The 15218-nt window shown below is 43.4% G+C and overlaps 1 protein-coding gene across 1 annotated transcript in view; it reads right to left on the bottom strand.

The window, feature by feature from the left end:
- slc16a10 (solute carrier family 16 member 10) overlaps positions 1–15218 on the bottom strand; it is a 30957-nt gene that overhangs the window by 8344 nt on the left and 7395 nt on the right. The window contains exons 2-3 of the mRNA XM_031581196.2: positions 5841–5985; positions 4874–5288 (exon numbers count right to left, since the gene is read on the bottom strand). Of these exons, the coding sequence (XP_031437056.1) occupies positions 4874–5288; positions 5841–5985 (560 nt within the window). The remainder of the gene's footprint in view (positions 1–4873; positions 5289–5840; positions 5986–15218) is intronic.

Below are 15218 nucleotides of genomic sequence, written 5' to 3'. Positions count from 1 at the left end.
CAAGTTTATTATCATTTACTCATAAACAGCATTTATCAGTAATGAAATTCTTTGTGCTCAGTGTCCGTTCAACTTAGAGAATAAATAAATTAAATACTGGAGAATGGAGAAAAAGGGTAGGAAAAAGAGAAACAAATTGTAGTGCAAAAAGATATTTCAAGGACAGTTCAGCATCCTGATGGCATGTGGGTAAAAACTATCCCTGTATCTGCTGGTACGGGACCTTATACTCTTGTATCGCCTTCCAGAAGGCAGGAGGGAGAAAAGACTGTGGCAGAGCGGTTCAAATAAATCATGCCCAATTAAAAGGACATCTGGTAGATATCTAGCAGAACATAACAGGATGTGCTAGGCTGAGCTGCCTGCATCATGAGGAAATGCCCTATGAAATGTAATCAGAAGGTCTTATCACAAGCTCTGGGCGTGGCCCATAGTTCACTGAATTTCCATCCATCCAAGTACAAGGTGCCTTCAAGCACACGGTAGGTGAGGTGAAGGGAACATTTATCATTTTTTAGCCAAATCAAGGGCTGTGCTGAGCACAAAGGCACACTAAAGCCATAATGAACAATTTTCTTACACTTTTTTAAAAAACGTTTTTCACGGCATTTGTTAAAGCAATACATTTAATACAGCAATTCATTTTCAGTTAACATGCAGCTTGACATTGGCAGGAAAGGGTGGACTTCTATGTCATGTTAGAATGTGTCCATTACTCAAGTTAAATTCCTTGTTGGACGTATTACCGGAAGGGTGAAATAAACGGGCTGAACTTTGCCACTAAACTATCTTGTGTTATAATAAAATAAAAGCAGGCCTTGCCTCAGCAAACTGCACTGCTGATAAAGACATGATGATGATTCATGATGTTGCCAAGGTGTAAACGGGATTTCAGCTCTGCACTGGCAACAAGTCGGTATTCTTACTCAACTTTCGCAAATATTTTTGTCCATCTTGAATCCATGACGTCTGAAAACCTCAGTTTGAAGAATTTGTTTGAAGAATTTCTGAGAATTTTCCAATAGTTCTGAACTCTCTGTCAAACCCTCTACCATATCTACCCCAGTCCCGTCTACACACCTCTCTCAAACCTCCACCATATCTACCCCAGTCCCCTTTACGCAACTCACAGTTAAGGACCTCTTTTGAGATCTGCATGTCTGTGAACTAAACTATGGCCATTGAGCAAACTTGACTTCAGCTGTCACATCCAAGACAAGCTTTAGGAGGAGTCAATCAAAAGCAAGCAACCATCAGAGGGACCACTGACTGGTGCCGCCACCCAACCTGGACACTGATATGTATGAAATGATCTTCTGGACTGTGTTGACTTTGAGCTCACCTGCCTGTTATCGTGCACAGTGTCACGTGTCACGCCTCATGGCTGCTATCAAGGCCTCTGGGAACACAGTGAAAAGCTTGCAACAGTGCTGGAACATCCTACCCACGCAAACACAGGGCACTCTGAAACGGTCAGAGGAAAGAGGCAAACAGCTGTGATGTCTCCCACGTGACGTTCGAGTAATGCAACGGCCCCAGTGGTGGATGCAGCGCACCTCCTTTTGGAGAGTGCTAATGTAAACTAAACTCCTGATGGAGAGAGAGTGCCTCTCAACCTCTCACCTCACACTCACATTCATTTAGTGCGGCTGCGGAGTCTCTCCTCAGGCTCACAGGAGCAGCTTAACTGCAAACTCCCGCTGGTGTGGTTTATTAAGGACCGGGTGGTGGGGGCACTCTATAAAAAAAACATAACCGGTGCCAGTATACTGTATGGTTGAGAATGTCCAAAGAGACTTAGAATCAGTTTGGTTCATTGAGAGGGACCTTAAGGGAACACAGTGAGAAAGGCTAGGAGAGCCATTTTGTGCCATGAGTCAGCATAAATTCCAGGATTAGTTCAAACATGGCAGTTCAATGTTCTTGAGGTTCTTTAAGGTTGTGAGCAACAGTAGTTTCACCATAGCAATCCCAGAGCTCATTTATACAAGTCAGATCCATTACTGCGCAACTGGATCTCTTTAGCAACCCTCAGTAAGTGGAATGTGTTTTTCAAAATAACCTTATCATAAATAAACTCTTTCACAATGTTCTTGGCTGCCACATATACCCTTCTTCGTTTAAGATGTTCGTCAGATGCTCTCAAACCCCTTGATATCTGCACAGTACCAGCAGGAGAGAGAGAGAGAGAGGGGTGGATCTGCTCAGACCTTTGACCTATGCAAACTTGAACTGATATGAGTTTTTGCTCAAGATAAGGGAACGGTCTAATAGCCGAACAGCACTCAGACCAGATTCCAGCTCTATGAACAATTCTCCATAGACATAGTGCTGACCATAGACATAGTGCTGTCTCATCTGACCAGCAGACCCAAGAGAGGTGTTTGCACTGGCCAAAGAGACACACCACTGGGGAACAGTCCATCCCTTCAATAACAGTCACCATGTCCAAATAAACAGGGCCATCTTGAGCTGCACAGCACGTCTTCCTCTCTCTCCCCTCATCAGAGACAGACGGTAGATCTCTTCTGAGGTGAAACTTCAGCCAAATAAGTGATACTGACCTCTCGTTCGTGGTATGGAATACAAGCATAACACCCTGTGTGTTTACATTACTGAGTCCTGACTGTAACTGGAGCTTTTCTGCCCTCAGATCATGTCTCCTCGTTCATGGTTATTTTCTTTACTTCAACAAAACAGCTTGTGTGTGGAGGATGTTAAAGGATTTTTGATCACATCGGGCACAACAGCGGTAAAAGCCAGTTGTGATATTATCCATGGACAGGAAAATGCATTAGATTAATCATCATTTTTATGAGGTCACTAAACCAATTAATCTGACTCCAATAAATGATGCTGTTGTTTTGAATAGTACCGTGCACTATGAGTCCTCTGGTTAGATATTAAATAAGTAAAGGCATGGCACAAAAGGAATTGTATGATTATTGAATGAATGAATAGTTCATAGTCACATTAAACGGTAAGCTAAACTGTTACAGGTACAGAACACATGATATGTAAGGTAGAAAGCCAAACTGTTTTGAACAACCATTAACAATGACACTGTCTTAAATTAAAGTTGCCAAGTGTTAAATATATTAGTTGCCAATTAAACCAAATAAACTTTGCAAAGAATCTGAAAACAAACCCAAAATGAGTGAGTGAGTGAGATAAGGAGGTGGGTAAGGGAGAGATTGAGCAAATAGAGAGAATAGAGAGAAGAGAAGAGAAGAGAAGAGAAGAGGAGAGAAGAGAAGAAAGAGGCAAAGGGGAAGAGAGAGTAGAGGGACTGGACATTGCTGGTTATGCACCCTAACCTCCATTTCTATGCATTTGCCCCAAATCAATCCCATGTCCCTGCACCATGCCCTGGTGCCTTAAGACAATGCCCCTTTGCCTAAAGGACCCCTTGATTAGTCACTTGATGGGGCACTAAGACAGATGTGTGGAGGTGGCTGAATTGAATACAGAACTAAAGTGAGTCTAGTCAAATTACCCAACTACGTGCAGGTGGCTTAGATTGCCATGGCACCATGAGCAGACCGCTGCCCATTCAAGACCAAACATGAATATGTTACATTCATGAATATGTTATTCGTACTGTACACCGATACATAGTTTTAGATATCACAGTCATCCTTGGGTCAACGTGTTGGCGGGGTGAACACACCAAGGATGCAGGGAAAGGCTTATCATTCGACTCCCTCACAGTGGGTGGTGTGACTGATTCCACCAGATGTGTGAGGTTTGTATCTGTAAACAGTGCCAGTGGGATCAGAGAGAAATCCTCTGCTATCCTGCCTTTTTGACCCTCTGGTCAAACTTCTTAAGTCTGGGAGTTCATTTTTAAGATTTTAAACATTCTCTGAGTTATTTTAGCCAGTAATGCCGAAATAAATGGACACTTTCCTAAAGCAATGATTATAATGCTATTTGTTCAACTTCTGCCACTTATCATAATGTAATCTTTTTGTATATCCTCACAACAATGTTTGAATTCCCAAATCTATCAACTTAAGATAAGCTAACCACCTCAAAAGGTATAATCAATAACCAATATCAATAATCTGATTCATTTGCGGCAGTAACGGTACTACACGACCGACTCGACTGACCTTGCCCACAACGTGTGCTGAGCGTTTGTGCTGAGGCAGGAGAAGAGAGGAAAAAACAAGCAGTAATTTCACAAGTCTGAAGGTCGGCAGCCGGAGGCGGTAGTGCAAGCCTCTCAGCTACGCTGTCTGTGGAGGCCCCCGCGGCGGCACGGGCTTCCTGTACCGTGGTGTTCCCAGCACCTTTCGCACCGATGCCACACATGAATGAAACATTACATGTCGTTGTGAGGGGAGCTCCAGTCTGCCTGGTCGCTGAGGCCTGCCTCCTCACGTGTCGCCTGACGCCAGTGGTCTGCTGTTTTTGTCCTGCCTTCCCTGCTGTAAGCTCCATGAATATAATAAAGAGTTCTGAGAGCCGTGCTTTCACACGACAGCTCGAATCCTTCGCATAACACGACGAGTGTGAAAAACAAGGAGATGCGTTACACTGACCTGAGGCCAGATGGAAATTCGAGACACGATGAGAAATGGCCTACTGAGAAACGCTCGAACAGATCTGTACAAGGAAAATCAACACTGGTCTCCCCACTGTCTGTGACACCAGCTCCACACTCATCTGTGAAAACTTGCCGTATGTCTTCTATATAAATGAAATGGCTGGAACTGTGACAATACATGGACAAACAGATCCAAAATAAAAGATCCCACATTCATTCAGAAACACTCTAATGCAGACTAATGCACACAGAGACAGACAGACAGACACAGACACAGACACAGACACAGACACAGACACAGACACAGACACACACACTTACCAGGTGAACATAAGGCACAAAGTACCCATACAGGGCAGCGGGGATGCCAAAAGCCCAGATGCGGTAGCCCAGCGACTTCCAGATGTTGATGTTGAAGATCTTGCTCACGCCGCCACTTTTGCTCTTGGAGCTGGGCGGCAGCAGGGGCCTGTAGGTGAAGCCGGCCAGCATGAGGATGAACATGAAGATGCTGAGGAGGCGCAGTGTGTTCTGCAGACCCACGCGCACCAGCAGCACCTTCAGCAGGAAGGGCAGCGTCATGGTGAACACGCTGCTGCCCGCCGTCACGATGCCGTTCACCAGGCCCAGGCGCTTCTTGAAGTAGTGGCCCAGGATGACCAGGCTGGGCTGGTAGGCGAACGAGCAGCCGGTGGCAAACACAATGCCATAGGTGAAGTACATGGGCCCCAGGGATCTGGAAAAGAAGGCAGCATAACGTTTGTGTGGTAAATGAAAGTACATCTGTTTCAGGAAATGACGTACATAGAGAATGACATATTGTCTCAATTATAAACAGGTAGAACAAGTTAAAGCCTGAGTCATTTCCAACTACATCACAACTACAGCAATCCAGACCAATGGTTTAACTGTGGTTGAATTGTGTCTAAAATCTGATTCTTTTTAACGTGTGCAAGTTGACCATGATGGTTGTGGTTTGTGGTTGTGTGAAGCCGCTTGGATAATTTGAACACTAGTTGTTCTAAATGAGTCGGCAGTCGGCACAGCCTTACCCCTTCTGTGCCCATCCACAGGGACAGAGTGCAACCTGAACAGATTTAAGCCTCATAACCACGCACCTCACATTTTAGGGATTGCACTGGAATCGACTACTATCATTTTGTTGCCAAACGATGGGTTTGCAAAACAATTCACAAGCCATGGAAGAGAAGAGCCTCAGGAATCCTGACCTGGAGAAACTAGTGATACACGGGAAAAACATCCGACTGGCAGGAGAGGAAGTACTTACGTCACGAAGGAACTGGCCAGCAATCCGATCAACGCTACCGCTGCGCCGCCTATGGCTGTTATCCTGCAGCCTAGCAGGTCTGTGACCACGCTCACGATGGGCGAGCAGAAGAAGATCATTCCCATGGAGAGGGAGCCCACCCACGCTGCACACAGACACACACAAACAGGGAAGACATGCAGATTGGTATCAAAAAAGACAAAAAGCTTTAGCAACATCACACACCAGTAAATAAGGAGGAATTGTTTAAAAATAGTGGCACTTTCCAGTATTTAATAAAAATGTTTAGTTTTTTTAAAGTCTCTAAAAGCCGCCTGTATATCATGCCAAATGGCGGAGCTATCAAAAGATGGAGTATTTCCTGACAGTGTTTGCGTGTTGAGTTTACATGAATGGCTTTGCCTTGCCCTTTGGAATGGACTCCGGCTTAATGGGTGAGGGTTGATTCTTTGAGAACACAGTGGAAAAAAGGTTGTGTAGGCTAGGCCTACAACATAGGCAAACACTTCAGTATGTAGACGACACGGGCACCTATATACTAACAAAAAAAATATCTTTAAGAGGGAAAGTGTGGATTGGGCAAACAAAAATGAACGTAGGAGGTCTACCCAGCATAACATATTGATTCCCTAGTGAATACAACACACTAACCCACTCATCAGCATGTATGTGAGCAGCCTGAAGCCTAAAATCAACAAGCATCAATAAAGCCTCAAAAACAACTCCACAGGCATGCAGGCATAAGGTTAGCTCTCATCAGCTGTTTGTCTGCACAGACAGGGTCCAGCAGCTCAGTTTCCTTGTCCCAGCAGGCCCAGGGAGGACCCCAGTGTTTAGCAGGACACAGACAGACAGAGATCACCACTTGAAAATAAACAGTCCGCATGACGTCTGATAAATATTGTTTCCGACATTTCTTCTGACCTCCACGAAAAGCAAACAGCTGACGTTTAGGACGAGCAAAACAAGAAAGTGTGGGTTATGAACGCACACAGCCAGCCGTTGTGCAAGGGGTTAAAAAGTGCCCTTTGACCGGCAAGAGTACGGGGGACGAGTGCCAAAATGAAGAAATGGTGTATTTTTTATTTTTTTTAGGCAGGACTCAGCCATGGCTGCTGAGGTTGGAAACACACGAGTCTGTCTACACACATCACATTCTTTTTTTTTCTGCTGCACAGACAAGTTTCCAAGCTGGCTGAAGCCAGACTGAAGGCCTATGGAGGGAAATGTAAATGCTGCCTCTGTAGTGAAACTGATGAGCCTGAGAGTTTTATTCTCAACAGGAAATCATCATTCCTTTTCGAGACCGCATTGTCTTGTGATTCTGTGGTGCAAATGTGTCACCAATACAGCATGATACTTAGTGTCGACAAAGCTGAAAAGACCACTTCACCTAATGACTAATGAAAAGGAAACGCTAAACAAAAGTTTTGCACAAAGGAAACAACAACTTCAAGCTCAGGCAGAGGAAAAAGAGAGATAATCAGGAACCTTTACAAGGACAAATGTGTTAAGAGGTGCTCCAAGAATAACCTCAACCTCTACCTCAACCTCTAACCTCTACGATAGACTTCCATGCATCGTAAACAATACGGCCATCCGTAAACAATAAGATACAAACTATCAACAAACTATCACCCTCATTCTTGATTTATATGTCTATTCATAGCTTCAATATGTTCCATAACCACTCTTTCTTTAAGTAGACCCATAGGAGAGACCAGGGCAACCGTTTGGTAACTGGAGTCCTGAACCCATTCAAATCCACAGTGTGGTGTTCTGAAGTGGCTGAAAGAACACAATGACCTCCCAAATGGAGCCGGATATTACTGTTGCATTTTCATCTGTTGGCCTATCCACAACTAAATGCATTTGACCAAGCCCTTCAGAAGTCCAGACTGAGAATGTAATTTCAGGCTGGTGGTTTTTTTGCCGTGACGTCCACTGGAGAATCCCTGCACAGTCCCTCGGGGGCTAGTCTGTCACTGACAGCACCGACTGAGACGAAAGATCTTCCAAACTCACCTCATAACCTCGCGTCCTCCCTGTCTGAACCCAATAACCCTCCGTCTGGGCCAAACTCAAGTCAGACCACCCCCCACAGAGAGATGCTGTGAAACAGTCCACCCACATTAACTCCTAACAAATATAACGGTATCCATCTTTCAGGTTTTACTCTACTTTATGCACTTGATTATTTTAAGTGTCAAGTTTTACATTTTATTGCTGCCTTTACTGAGAAAACAGAGCACTCAACAGTTTAGGATGTTTCAACATGACACAGCTTTCTCAAACATGTCCCAACTCAAGGACTGGTGTTATGGAGGCTTTGGGTTGAGCTTCACTTAGTTCTCTGGAGTTGAAAGTGCACGTCTATAGGTGGTTTGAATCTGCATTTTGAGGAAAGAACAAGTTGGATATTAGTGTGAACTAGGGATGGGCATGATTAATCGACGATCGATTCATTGATCATTAAGAATTTCCTAGGTGACATTATTTTTTCATCGATAAAACAAATGCATGTTCTGTTGCGTAGTGTGCGTGTACATTTTTTTTTTTTTAACGTCTGTCAAAGTTAACGCGTTATTCTATGAGATTATTGTGGCCAAGATTAATGCGACACAATATTTTAACGCAGTTAACGCAACTTTGTTTACTTCCGGTGTGCGTTGACCCATGGCACAAACCGCTGCGAGTCTGCAGTCAGTTAGATAGGAGAGACCGAGACGGTAGTTGAAGATGGAGAGAGCTGAGGGATTGTTGGGCGGAAAGTTTCTGTTTAAGAGGCAAAATGACGGAACAATCACCTTAGTTATCACCTTAACATAGTTGAAGACGGTGGGTTGACTGAGGTGATTCAAATTGCTTCGGGGACAATTCTTACGATTTACCGTCGAGGGGCACCATTGTGTCTCGCATACATTCCTTGTAGGGGTGGGGAAAAAAAATCGATTTTTCGATTTCTCTCGATTCTCTCTAGAACGATTCTGTCTCGATTCAGAAAAGTTCACAATCGATTTTTTAATAAAAAAAAAAAATGTAAAATGTAATTTTTTTTTTTTTTTACACATTCATTTTTTGTTGAAATGCAAGCTGCATCGATTATTGCATTATTTCATAGAAAGTCATAATTGTGACAAGGAGAAACTTTTTCTCTAATAAAAAAAATAGATCTGTTGATTTTCTTTAATTATCAAACACAAAGTAGGAAGTGATTTGAGACTCTGAGTAGCAAACTCAAATGTTTTAAAAATCGAGATGCATCGATAATCGTTTTATCGGTTTAGAATTGATAATCGATAATCGGTTTAGAATCGAGAATCGGTTTAGAATCGAATTGTTGACCTCTGAATCGGAATCGAATCGTGAGGTGCCAAGAGATTCCCACCCCTAATTCCTTATATGACGGCGAGAGAGCACGAAAAAAAATACAATTAAATAACAGTGTCTAAAATACACGCTGTCTGAAGTGATTACTCGTTAATTTATAAGATTTAGGCTTTAGAAGAAAAACAAACTTTTAATCGCGATGAATCTAGATTAATGAATTTCAAAATGTGAGATTAATTAGTTAATTTTTTTAATCTATTGACAGCACTAATTTATTTATAATCATAAATTGTTTATGAGCACCGGCTTCTAGCTGTCGGCTCCGCTGCTTAAGAGTACAGCAGCGCATATTTTCAAGTGTAACCATTGAACAGATCCCGTTTAAATGCCACAAGAGTTGACCATCTTGTAATAAAGATCTCAATGAGGAAACACGCTGTGTTTTTTCTATTTTCACTGCATTTTAATATAGCCTATAAATAGCGAATTTTAATATAAAAATATTAATGATGAATCGAAAATCGATCCTTAATTCTCCCGACGATCGATTAAGACAATATAATCGATTGCCCATCCCTAGTGTGAACCTCTTGAAAAGATGATTAATTCACTTCAGTTGAAAGTTATACCACGAACTCTGTTCAACCTGCCAGTTTATTCATACTGCTGCTGGTTTCAGTTAAGTGCAAAATAGCCTTAGAAACCATAGAAAAAACATGCACTTGGTATATATTTAGTTGAGTGGCAACGGATCAGAGTTCTAGTGTTCTTGTGCATCGTTTACGGAAACCCAGGGGGCCAAAGGTTGTTCCTTGACCATGCGCAACCCACCCTGTGTGCTGGCTTCCTGCAACGCCACAAATAGGAGCCCACTTCTTCAAGTCCAAACACATGACGGAAGGTGGTGAAGCCCAGATGGAGCAGATAGGAACAGTTCCGTTTCCCTTTTCCTCAACTCAACGTAGGTTTAAAGGGGAAGTACTAGCCACCTCGAACTCATAACTCTCCATGTTGCAATCACAAAAAAATAACCACCATCCCAGACTAGCCTATGGGTCATATTAAATCATGACTTCTGAGGTTGCTAAATCTGGGTCAGTATTCAAAATGGTGTTGATGTTGCCGTGTACAAATCTGTAGTAAGTTAAGCAAAGAAGTAAAAAAAAGAACTGTTCTACGAGAAGTAGGAACACCACAAGAACATGTTACAACAGACATAAAGGTGTGGTTTTTGATACACACCTCCAAAATGTGAAGGTGCAAAACAAAACTCTCATTTTAGATATCAGAATACTCTGCTGAAATAAACCAGAGCCCAGCTCTACACACAACTGTCTTACTTTATAACATGCCACAACAGCTCACAGAACAGAATATGGGTCACTGGGTTAACACAACAGGTTTGTTATTGGCCAATCTCTTCTGTACATATAGGTATAGTCATCTCCACACTGTGCCCTGTATGTTAAAGTTGTTTGCATAAAGTACGCTTGTGAAGCTCGTCTGACATGACATGGAGTGATGACGTATGTAAATGAGATGGACCCAGGCAGCCATGAGTCTGTTTGGAGGTGTAGGCGAGTACCGGTATGTTATTATGGCTTGGGTAAGAAAATTGTTACCCTCAAATGGGCATCTGTTATGGCCAAGCAGAAAGTGAAGTGAAGTTTGGATGGGATTTGGAAGTATGTGCTGTTGTTTGAAATATAGGTATACTGGTCAATCTGAGTCTGTTTTGAGGTTCTTTGCACTGGTTTCTTTGCTTTGTGTTTTGATTTGTCCGTTTTTTTTTATTAGTAGCCTTACTGAGGACATTTTCAGAGAAAGTTTACCTCAAGGTCATTAGGGCCAATGATTTTACGTTTAAAAAAAATGCATTTTCCGTTTCACATTTGGTGAATTCCGTTTTTCCCCCCGTTTCAGCTCATTTTGTTCACCCTGAGGTAGATTGATGGCTTAAAATGAGTGAATAATACGTGCCCTTCTTAGATTGTTGTTTGCCAGCCATCAACAGAACAGAAGACTAAATATTTTTTGTTTTAAATGCGATTGGGAAGACGAGCGTGTGAATGTGACTGAATGTGGCTTTAGCGGAGATCTGTGGGTCAACCGTTGAAAAGGGGGGCGTGGCCGGAGCAGAGTTCAGCGCAGACGTGACATTTTCTCAGTGGTTTTGTTCTTTAATTAATGTTTGTTCATCGTTGCAATCGTTGTTGTGTTTATTTGAAAGAAATATAGCCTTGCAGCCCAAAATACAGGGGAATTTGGGCGATTTGTATGAACAAAATGATGTTTCCGTTTCAAAGGTGCAATTCCGTTTCAAAGTGTTCATTCCGCGAATTCCGTCCGTTTTCCGTTATCGCAGAAAATCATTGGCCCTAGGTCATTTTTGTATCTGGGCTATCAGTCATCCAACATCATGTATCTGAAAGTTAGTGTTCCTGTGATTTAGCTTAGCTGAGGATACACATACTGATGTACACTCACACTGTGCTGTTCCTGACTGGATCAGAGGGTTTGCAGACAAAAAAATGTAAATGTAAAAGTAGATGCGAGTAAGAGCATAGCTCTTCCCTTAATCTTGTTTTCACACAGACTTTCACACCAGAAACTTCCAGTCAATCCAAGTCGAGTAATGGCTGCCGCATAACATCTCATTGACTTTAAGTGCCTTTCGGGGATAACTGACAAAAAGTAGGTCATAACCTGTATAACTAAGGGCTGTACAACAGCATCCCTCTTACAGCTTCATTGTGCTAGTTGGGCAATCAAACAAGTGAGAATTGCAAAGAAATGCACACTATAGCGAGGAATCGGGCTCCTCAGTGCTCCAGGAACCTAGCCTACATCCCTGACCATGTGTGGCTGTGATGAAACCCAGTGTGCTGTACAGTGGCTCCACTGATTGCTTCAGCTGCTGCTCAAACACAGCTACTCCAGAGCGCCAGCCGCCTGCTTGGTCCGTCTCTTGCTGTTCATGAGGCCTCTGACTCTGGCCGCTCAGTGGCTCAGTTTGATCTGGGGAGGCTAAGCTGCTCTATGCTGACAAACTGGCCCGCGGCCAGCGCCTCCCGCCGCGAACACAGGCCTCTGATCTGTCTCGTGCTAGCCAGGGGCGCAGTCAACTCAGGACAGGGTCCTCTTTGGCTTTATTAGGGGGGAAATAATCAATTAGCCAGCAAAGCCCTTTCCAGGCTAATGCATTGTCTCAGCTCCCAACTGCTTTGGTTATTGCAAACCATTACATACTTAAGTCTATTTTTAGATTTGACATATTGCTCTCCTTTATATATTGTTGGAATATATAATCAGATTATAACTGGTGACACAACTGAGTGAAATGTACACATATATTAAGGGCATTATGAGCAGTGGCGGTTCTACACGGAATTACGCCCCGGGCGAGACCCCCTCCGAGCGCGCCCCCCCCCCCCCCCCCCCCCCCCCCCCCCCCCCGGAGAAAAAAAAAAAATCTTAATTATTTTTTTCATTATTATTTATTATAATTTTTAACAATATAAGTGAAAGACAAACTTAAATTTCTCAATTGACGTGTCATGAAAAAGTTGCTGCCCGGGCTGCCCGGTTCGCCCGTGCCCAAAACCGCCCCTGATTATGAGGAAACCCAGAAGCAACATGCTGCAACATGTTGAGCTCACACAGGAACCACATTCACTCAGTTTCCCCCAAAAGAAATTCAGTCAGACGGACGGACGTGTTAAAACAACTTCAGGAGCACTTTTGCCTTTCCAAAGAAGACTCTTTTATAAACTCTAGAGAGAGAGAGAGACACACACAAAGAGAATGTGTTTACAGGTAGAGTTCAAAACACAGATCACTACTATAGAATAACCTACCTTTGAACAGCATTAAACAAACACATTAACATCTGTAAATGTGCACATTAATACAACTCAAAATGAAGTAATTCCAAGAGGGGGTCTGTTCCACACAGGGGTCAGTGTTGTACAATTCTTTCCCAGGTTTCTGCCATCTTAGCTCAAAGACAGGACCCTCCTGAACAATTGTCTGCCAACCTTGTACAGTACAGTTCTCCTTGAGTTATCTGGTGTTACACTGAACTAATTATGACACACCAGACTCCTGGTGCCAACCCGGCTCTCTCTTGGCACAGGGCACCGCACACCCTGGTGCAACCCTGTGATGTCAAGCATTAAAAAGGAGCCCAAATCATGCCATTACCGCAGCCCACCTGACCAGCGATTGCGTAACTGTGTTTAATCCCCTGGGCCCCATGCATGGTCCTGGTGCAGCGCTCACATCTGGCCGCTGAAACTCAGACGCCCACGTTAGAGGCTCACAGCTGGGACACATTACTGTGGGATTTTCCTATAGGAGGATTGGGTGGGAGTGAGAATTGATGAATGGAAATTGCTGAGGTTAGGATTCGGACAAAAAAAGTCCCATAGCTATCCGTGAAGCTGGACTAGAAACTGCAATTCTGATGCATAAATGCACCTGAAGAACAAGATAGTATAACAGAGCTGTTTTACACAATAAATGATGGGGGATTGCATCATGTGCATAGGTATAGAGCTTGTAAAATGCTTTGATGTTTATATTGTGTGTTGTGAGTCGCGGTTATAACAGCTATTTAGCTTCCAGACCCAATAACGTCAACCTGGTCCACCCCCCGTGGACTACAAGCTTCAACAGTGCTCATCGTCCCAGAGGACATCCTCTGCAGCTAAGGCAGCAAAACAGGGACCTGGGAGAGGAATTTCCCAGGGAAGAGACTGAAAGTAGAAGGTGATCAGACTACAACACCAGAAAGGTGGGCACCTACAAAAAGTGGCTTGTTAACATGTGTTCAATGTACAATCCTCATTCTTGGTGACTACAGATGGAGAAGGGAAGATTATATGCTGCCTTCAAAATGCAGCAGTCTCTGACACAAAATCAATTGCATTATTGTTGTTATTATTATTTCAACCTGTTCTGGAATTACAGCAAATATTTCAGTCCAAATAGCACAGCGCTCAGCTGGATAGGGACAAATGTTTTAAGCAACAACTATCATTTCTCCCTCCATCACCCAACGGCCTTGGGGCCCTCTGATAAGCACTCTGCAAACCATACAGAGTGAACAAGGGGTAAATAACAAAAACAAATGCCCCCACAAGCTGAACCAGAGGAGGAGTACCCAACCACCTCCACTGAAATGATACAAGAGTATGACAACAAGGACACTGCTGGAATGATGCATAGCCAATCATCTGCACTGCTGGAATCATGCATAGCCAATCATCTGCACTGCTGGAATGATGCATAGCCAATCATCTGCACCAAACTCCCCGGGATTTCAGCAGTCAAATGGAGATTGTGAGCATGTGGAAATGGATCATTGGAGTGCAGCAGCCGACCTTATCACCTACCGAGGGCCTTATCACCTACCAATGGCCTTATCACCTACCGAAACGTGAAAAGCCATGCTGAGGCAGACACACCTACATCCCACCCCCACGCCATCATGTTAAGTTCCCAGAAAGTATGGAGAGCCTGCTGTTGATTGGCAGGCTGTCATTTTCTAGCCCGAAACCCAATCCCAAGGGTCCAGCACTCAAACAACCTTCTCCACCACCGCTTTCACTCCTTACTTTCTCTCCCTCCCATGTTGAACCCGCCTCTCCAGCAGTCTGCCCAACTATCACAGAAACTAAGAAACTTCCTGAAGAGACTCACAGGCAACTCCGAGAGTTGCCGTGCAGAAGTGCTTAGTCAGAGGCGTCTATATATAAAAACTCTTGGTTTGTGTCAGGGCACTAACTCAGCTTTAGTCAGAAAGTCTAGTCAGAAAGAGAACCAATACGCATTTCTTCAGATAAAATTGTTAACTTCTCTAATTTAAAGTACATATAAACAGGAATCTGTTTCACCTTCTACACTTACTGTTACTTACTAGCTTTTCTAAACGTAAACAGATCTATTCTAACAAGTTATTTTTAATGAATGATCTTATTTGCACACATACACGATGTGTAGTGTGCTACTAGAACAGACAAAAAAGAGGGGCATTAGCCACACTAT

Source organism: Clupea harengus, chromosome 15 (genome assembly GCF_900700415.2).
Source record: "Clupea harengus chromosome 15, Ch_v2.0.2, whole genome shotgun sequence".
Taxonomy (NCBI): domain Eukaryota; kingdom Metazoa; phylum Chordata; class Actinopteri; order Clupeiformes; family Clupeidae; genus Clupea; species Clupea harengus.
This window is presented reverse-complemented; position numbering and strand designations above follow the sequence as displayed.